The sequence below is a fragment of the Athene cunicularia genome (genome assembly GCF_003259725.1).
Source record: "Athene cunicularia isolate RWA chromosome 6 unlocalized genomic scaffold, athCun1 chr6_part1, whole genome shotgun sequence".
Classification (NCBI taxonomy): Eukaryota; Metazoa; Chordata; class Aves; order Strigiformes; family Strigidae; genus Athene; species Athene cunicularia.
In genome coordinates, this window is record NW_020799105.1 from 4,780,917 (window position 1) to 4,788,058 (window position 7,142).

The 7,142-nt window shown below is 61.6% G+C and overlaps 1 protein-coding gene across 1 annotated transcript in view; it reads left to right on the plus strand.

Annotated features, from left to right (window-relative positions):
* The window catches only part of NFKB2 (nuclear factor kappa B subunit 2), an 8,116-nt gene extending 981 nt beyond the window's left edge, over positions 1-7,135 (plus strand). Inside the window, exons 3-24 of the mRNA XM_026851579.1 lie at positions 2-35; positions 561-639; positions 1,107-1,147; positions 1,250-1,348; positions 1,572-1,723; positions 2,335-2,441; positions 2,592-2,750; positions 2,855-2,959; positions 3,104-3,189; positions 3,313-3,451; positions 3,531-3,650; positions 3,757-3,939; positions 4,109-4,250; positions 4,395-4,509; positions 4,706-4,913; positions 5,004-5,173; positions 5,333-5,435; positions 5,569-5,798; positions 5,993-6,062; positions 6,165-6,337; positions 6,415-6,526; positions 6,610-7,135. Coding sequence (XP_026707380.1) covers positions 2-35; positions 561-639; positions 1,107-1,147; positions 1,250-1,348; positions 1,572-1,723; positions 2,335-2,441; positions 2,592-2,750; positions 2,855-2,959; positions 3,104-3,189; positions 3,313-3,451; positions 3,531-3,650; positions 3,757-3,939; positions 4,109-4,250; positions 4,395-4,509; positions 4,706-4,913; positions 5,004-5,173; positions 5,333-5,435; positions 5,569-5,798; positions 5,993-6,062; positions 6,165-6,337; positions 6,415-6,526; positions 6,610-6,731 — 2,749 coding nt within the window. The 3' untranslated portion in view covers positions 6,732-7,135. The remainder of the gene's footprint in view (position 1; positions 36-560; positions 640-1,106; positions 1,148-1,249; positions 1,349-1,571; positions 1,724-2,334; positions 2,442-2,591; positions 2,751-2,854; positions 2,960-3,103; positions 3,190-3,312; positions 3,452-3,530; positions 3,651-3,756; positions 3,940-4,108; positions 4,251-4,394; positions 4,510-4,705; positions 4,914-5,003; positions 5,174-5,332; positions 5,436-5,568; positions 5,799-5,992; positions 6,063-6,164; positions 6,338-6,414; positions 6,527-6,609) is intronic.
* Positions 7,136-7,142: the final 7 nt, after the last annotated feature.

The window sequence follows — 7,142 nt, forward strand, 5'->3', positions numbered from 1 at the left end:
GGCCCCGCGCAGACATGGACGAGCAGTTCCAGCCCGTGAGTGCGGCAGGGCTCGGCCCGGCCCCGAGGGGGGCGTCTGTGGGAGGGGAGCGGTGCCTGAGCCCAGGGATGGGGTGGGAGATGGGGGTCTGCGCCTGCCCCCGGGGTGGGCAGTAGGGGGTCTGCAGGTGCCATGGGGTGGGAGGTGGGGGGTCTGTGTCCGCCCCCAGGGTGAGCAATGGAGTTCTGCAGGTGCCGTTAGGGTGGGAGATGGTGGGGGGTCTGTGCCTGTCTCCGGGGTGTGAGTTGGGGGGGTCTGTGCCTACCCCCAAGGTGAGAAAAGGGGGTCTGCTGCTGCCCCCAGTGGTGAGCTGTGAGAGTCCACACCTGCCCACCCCTCTTCACCGGGAGAGACAGGGGATCTCTGCCTGCCCTCCTCTGCCCCAAGGTGGGCAGTGGGGGTCTGTGCCAGACTGGCCCCCGTTCAGGGTGGGAGATAGGGGTCTGTACCTGCCCCCCAGGGCAGTTGGGGGTTCCAGCCCCAACACATTCATCACACTCATCATTTCTCCCATCACCCAGTGCCTGGATGGGATTGACTACGACGACTTCAATTTTGGCTCCCACATGATGGAGCAGAAGGAGCCCGTGATAGAGACCGGTAAGGGCCCCTCTGGCTGTGCCCTCACGGGGGTCCCCGGCTGCAGCGGGGTTTCCCGGCAGGCTGACTCACACCTCGTAGTTCCCAGCAGCACTATGGGCTGTGTCCCCACTGGCCCCACTGTGGGTTGGCTGGGAATCCCTGCCCCATGGCATCAGGATGGGGACTGTTCGGTCTGGCCCCACTACTCAGTCTACCAGGGACTTGAGGCTGGGTTGTGATGGGTCCCCAGGTGCTCCCTGCTCCCAGAGAGCCAGAGCATGCTCTGGCCCTTTCCTCCTCTTGCTGCTGCTTTGACCACTGCTCCTGGCTAGGCTCTGACAGCACAGGGGCTGGGGGCCCTGAGGACCTCCATGGGACAGACAGGGGTCACCTCACCTTCAGCACCATGCCCAGCATCCTTACTGGGAGCACTCACCTTGGTTATCCTGTGTTTCTCACCGGTGCCTTTCCTCTCTGTCCTCCAGTGGAAGGTCCCTACCTTGTCATCATTGAGCAGCCAAAGCAGGTAAGGATGTCACCCAGGTAAGGGCAGGTGTAGGTGTTACCCCCTGGTCTCATGGCGTCAGGATTGGGCCACCCTTGACTGACCCCCTCTTTGCCTCTGCAGCGGGGGTTCCGGTTTCGGTACGGCTGTGAGGGCCCTTCACATGGGGGGCTGCCGGGAGCATCCAGTGAGAAGGGGCGCAAGACCTATCCTACCGTCAAGGTGAGCGCTGCTCTGGGGAGGGGAATGGGCAGCGTCTTCAGCTGGTGTGCACCTGGGAGGGTGCCTTGAAGAAAGGACAGGAAATGTATATTAAGCTCTGTCTTGTGGCACTGGAGGGATGGGAGAGCTGCAGCAGGAGGGGTGGTGGCCATGGGGAGGGATAGCAGGGATTTGCAGGCTCTAGACGTCTTGTACCTGACTCTCATCTCCTTTGTGTGCACAGATCTGCAACTACACAGGGATGGCCCGGATTGAAGTGGACCTGGTGACGCACAGTGACCCTCCCCGCGTGCATGCCCACAGCCTGGTGGGCAAGCAGTGCAACGAGGCTGGCAACTGTGTCGCGATTGTGGGACCCAAGGACATGACGGCTCAGTACGTGTGACGGAGACCCGGGGTGGCCTCTTGCCTGTGCAGGACAGCTAGGGGTCTGGCTGCATCTTATGAGCGGGGGAGAAGAGGGGGGTCAGTGTATCCAGGAGCTGGATTTGCTGGATGGGGCCAGGAGTGGGTTTAGACAAGGTGATCAGCATAGCTCTGTCCCCTGAGCATTTTGCCTAGCTCTGGGTCTGGCATGTGCAGTTTGTTTTGGGCTTTTGTTCTCAGGGTTGCAGCTCCTCAGCTTTGCATATGACTTCTGTAGCCAGCCTAAGTTGCAGGGTTATTCAGCAACTGCTGCAGTTGCTCTTACAAATCCAGCCCTGGCTGCTGGCTCAGGCTGGTTCCATTTGCATCCCTCTGGCCTCCAGCCCTCCTGGTCCTCCCTTTTGAACTTGTCACCTCTGGGAGCCTGGAGTCTCCCAGCCACCTCTGAGTTTTTCTCCCTCTGTGGTTACTCTTTTTATGTTGACCACCCGCTGCCCAAGCAGTACCACTCTGTGCTTTGCTCAGCTCCTTCCTGATCACCAGAGCCCATGTGCCCACCTGGTCAGCTGCTCCCAGACTTGGTGCTCCCAGATCTTAGCGGGATCCCTCTTCTCCTCCAGGTTCAGTAATCTGGGTGTACTCCATGTCACCAAGAAGAATATGATGGAGATCATGAAGGAGAAGCTGAAGCAGCAGAAGATGCGCAACAGGAGCCATCTGCTGACCGGTGAGGGCAGCCTGGGGGCTCAGTGGGACTCGGCACCCCAGGATGACAGTTGGGGGGCTGGGATTAGCATGGGGCTGGGGGGCCGGGTGGGGGGACCTGGAATCCCATCCCCTCACGTAGTCTTAACAGTATCTCCCCCTGCCCTGGCAGATGCAGAGCTGCGTGAGATCGAGCTAGAGGCCAAGGAGCTGAAGAAAGTGATGGACCTGAGCATTGTGCGGTTGCGCTTCACTGCCTACCTCCGCGACAGCAGCGGGAATTTCACGCTGGCCCTCCAGCCTGTCATCTCAGACCCCATCCACGACAGCAGTGAGCATGGGGCCAGGCAGGGGAGGGGATGGGGCATGACAGGGTAAGGAGGTGAGGGATGCTCTGTCTGCCACAGTGGCTCCCAATGCCTTCTCTTTCTGCAGAGTCCCCAGGAGCTTCCAACCTGAAGATCTCGCGTATGGATAAGACAGCAGGCTCTGTGCGGGGAGGGGATGAGGTCTACTTGCTGTGTGATAAAGTTCAGAAAGGTAAATGCTATTTCCTCCAGCCAAAACCTTCCAGAGAGGCTGTGGCAGGAGAGATCCAGGGCCCCTGGGTGGCTGGGGGTCTGTGTCCCTGGAGCCTGGCTGAGGCAGGGAGACAGGTGATGCCAGTGCCCTTTCTCTCCCCAGATGACATCGAGGTGCGTTTCTATGAGGATGATGAGAACGGCTGGCAGGCCTTTGGGGACTTCTCCCCCACTGATGTGCACAAGCAGGTATGGGGGAGATGGGGGGTGTTCTGCCCTACCCGGAGGCAAGTAAGTGCCCTGTGGGGTGGGGGAACCCTGTCCGCAGCTCTGAGCAGGAGCAGGACCCATGTGCATCTGTCCTGCCCACAGTACGCCATTGTCTTCCGCACACCCCCCTACCACAAGCCCAAGATCGACCGTCCTGTCACCGTCTTCCTGCAGCTGAAGCGGAAGCGGGGGGGTGATGTGAGTGACTCCAAGCAGTTCACCTACTACCCCGTGGTGGAAGGTGAGCACACCCCAGGCAGGTTGGCGTGCACCCCGCCGCTGGGGCTGCCCCTCACCCCACTGCCCCTCTCTCCCTGCAGATAAGGAAGAAGTGGAGAGGAAGCGCAAGAAAGTCCTGCCTCAGTTTCCCCAGCACTTTGGTGGGGGTTCACACATGGGGGGTGCTGGCGGGGGGGCCGCAGGCTTCGGCTCTGGAGGAGGTGAGTGGGGATGCCTCTTCCCCCTCCCTGCTTGGGTGGCTGCGGTCTGGTCCTGGGGGCTCCCTGCTCCCCTCTGGCTTCACCTGCCGTCTCCCTTGCTCTGCAGGCGGGAACCTCAGCTTCCCCTACTCCACCGGGCTGGCCTACAACAGCATCTACTCACCCGGCCCTCACCCCGTGGGGGGCTACCAGGGGGGTGTGCAGATGAAGGGCCCTGAGGCAGCGGGGCCTGGGAGCGACAGGCAGGCGCCTGCGGAAAGCACATACTGCAAGGAGCTTCAGAAGCACGGTAGGTGGGAGCTGGGCTGGAGTGAGGGCTGTGGGACATTGCTCGGGAGAGGTGGCTCAGGTTGGGGACCTTTTGGGGCCAGGTGCTGTTTACCTCCACTCCTGGGGGGGGTGCAGGAGGGTGGATGGAGCTGCTGTTCCTGGCAGTGATGTCCTGCTTTGTCCCCCAGCCCAGCTCTGCCACCTGTGGATGCTGGCACTGGCCCGTCGCAATGCCCATGCCCTGCTCGACTACTCGGTCACCGCTGACCCCCGCATGCTGCTGGCGGTCCAGAGGCACCTGGCCGCATCGCAGGATGAGAATGGAGACACGTGAGCACATGAGGGGTTGGGGGGGAGAGGGTGGGAGCCTTGTTGGCTGTCAGAGCCATTAGGAGGCTCTGGGGGGTGGGAGGTGGCAGGGAGGACCTAGAGAAGCATGGAGCTGAGCCAGGGACCATCCCATTCTCTCTGCAGGCCTTTGCACCTTGCTATTATCCATGAGCAGACAGCTGTGATCAAGCAGCTGATCGAGGTCATTGTTAGCATCCCCAGCCAGCAGATCATCAACATCTCCAACAACCTGCAGCAGGTACATGTTTCCCAGGGCAGCCGGTTCTCTGCTACCTGGGGCTTGCTCCCATTTCCTGACCCCAGAGGTTCTTGTTGCTGCTCCTGCTGAGGGTAGGCTGCAGGGCTGAGCATGGTACAGCCATGCTGGCAAAGACAGTGGTGCAGGACTCTGCTCCTCTTGCGAGTGCTGCAGAGGGGGTGCTGCTGTCCCGCAGACACCACTGCATCTGGCAGTCATCACCAAGCAGCCCCAAGTGGTCCAGCTCCTGCTGCAAGCCCGTGCCGACCCCACCTTGCTGGACCGCTACGGCAATTCCCTGCTGCACCTGGCACTCCAGGCTGGCGATGAAGAGATGCTGAGGACGCTGCTGGCTCACCTGGGCTCAGCTGCCCCTTACCTGCTCCGCTTGCCCAATTTTCATGGTGAGTGGAGCTGGGAGACAATGGGCAGGAACCCAGCCATGTTGTCGTGGGCTCGGCTGGAGACCCGCTGAGTCTCTACCCCCGTTGCAGGCCTCCTGCCTGTGCACTTGGCCGTGAAGGCAAAGAGTTTGGCCTGCTTGGACTTGCTGGTCAGGAAGGGAGCGGACGTGAACGCAATGGAAAGGCAGGGCGGGAGGAACCCTCTGCATCTGGCCGTGGAGATGGAGAACCTGAACATGGCCACCCACCTGGTGAAGAAGGTATGAGGGGACACTGGTGGGTTGGTGGCTGTAGGATGGGGTGCAGCCTCCTACAGGGCCCTGGCAGAAGCAGGGGGTTCCCCTATGGTCTTGGGGTGACAGGGGCAGGGAGGTCAGCACCCAGGCAGCACGTCCTCAGTCTTGTGTCTTTCTCCATAGCTGGGAGCAGATGTTAACAGCCGGACTTTCGCTGGGAACACCCCGCTGCACCTGGCTGCTGGCTTGGGCTCCCCCACCCTCACCAAACTGCTCCTCAAAGCTGGTAAGGCACTGCCCTCCCTCCTCTCCCTTCCCTTCCCCACAGCCTTGGCTGCCCGTGCTGGGGCATGCCTGGGCACAGGGCAGACCTCTGGGCCACTTTCCTCTTCGGGGCTCAGTCCACTCTTCCCTGACAGGGGCAGATGTGCTGTGTGAGAATGACGAGCCCATGAGCCCGTCTTCATCAGAGGCCAGCAGTGACACAGACGCCGACCCTGAGGAGCAGGAGCTGGCCATGGAGCTGGGGGAGCCGGCCCCAGCCATGGAGCACAGCACCAACTCTGAGCCTGCTGCGCAGGGACACGGGCAGACAGGGCACAGGCAGCGCCACTGCCACACACCCCTGGACCTGACCCGCAGCCAGAAGGTGCATGCTGTGGTAGGACAAACCCCCTGAGAGTGTTTCTGTGGGGACTGCAGCATGAATGGGGCAGAGCTCCAGGAGATGCTCCTGAGAGGATGCCTGTGCCCTTCCCTGCCCTGGGGAATGCTGTGGCAGCGGAAGGCAAGGAGGAGTTGGCTGGTGCTTTGGGGGATGCTGACATCTGTGTATGTCTGCAGGTGCGGGAGATCCTGCTGCAGGCCTACCAGCAGGGCACCGAGGCAGAGTTGCCCACTGCCCCCCGGCCAGGTGAGAAGCCCCTCTTCCCCTGAAAGCACTGCACCCGGGCGGGGGAGCACCCTCATGCAGCGAGGATGGGTGGTGTGTGATGGGGGCACCTCTTCCGCACAGGGAAGGTCTTGTCGCTGGACAGTGAGGCGCTGCAGGGGCTGGAGCGGCTGCTGAACCAGGACTGCAGTGGGTCGGACTGGATCGAGCTGGCCAAGCGCCTGGGGCTCTGCAGCCTGGTGGAGACCTACAAGGACACCCCCTCACCCAGTGTCAGCCTCCTGCGCAGTTATGAGGTCAGTACCTGGCCAGGGTGCCCCCATCCCCACTGCCTGTCCCGCCACCAGCCCCACTCAGTGCCCTCTCTCCACAGCTGGCAGGGGGCAGCCTGGGGGGGCTGCTGGAGGCACTAGATTCCATGGGGCTCCACAAGGCTGTGAGAATGCTTCACAAAACCGAGGCGCTGGATAAGCTGCAAAGCACAGGTATGGGGAGTGAGGGGCTGGGGTGTGGGAGGGGTGTCCCTGCTGGCCCCCCCATTGCTGACCACCCAGGGCTTGCTTTGCAGAGCTGAAGGAAGACAGCGCCTATGGCAGTGAGTCGGTGGAGGAGGAGCAGGCGCCCACGCTGGCCCTGAAGCCAGGGCCAGGGAGTGAGCTACCCCACAGCCAGCAACAGCAGGTGCACTGAGGGGCCAGCAGCACCCCCACCCTGCCCTACCCTGCCCACGCAAGTGCCTTCTGGACTTGGGGTCTTACTGCCTGGACTCAGGGGGATAGGATGCAGCCAGCTCCTGCCCTTCTCTGCTCTTATTTAATGGTCCCTTTTCTGAATAAAGGGATAGTTTCCATTAGCCTTTGCCCTCCCTCTCTCCAGCCCCAGCCCTGAATGGGAAGGCACTAACTCCCCCGAACCCTGTATGGGGCTGGGAGTCTGGCAGCAAGGAGACAGCCATCAGCCCCCTCCTCAGCATCCCTCTATGCCAGGGCTGTCCCCAACTGTGGGGGAGAAACCACAACGCACACAAGAAGTGAAGAGCAAGTTTTACTTCAGTAACTGAGAGAAGCTGTACAAAGGTTTTTCTCCACCACCCACCCCCCC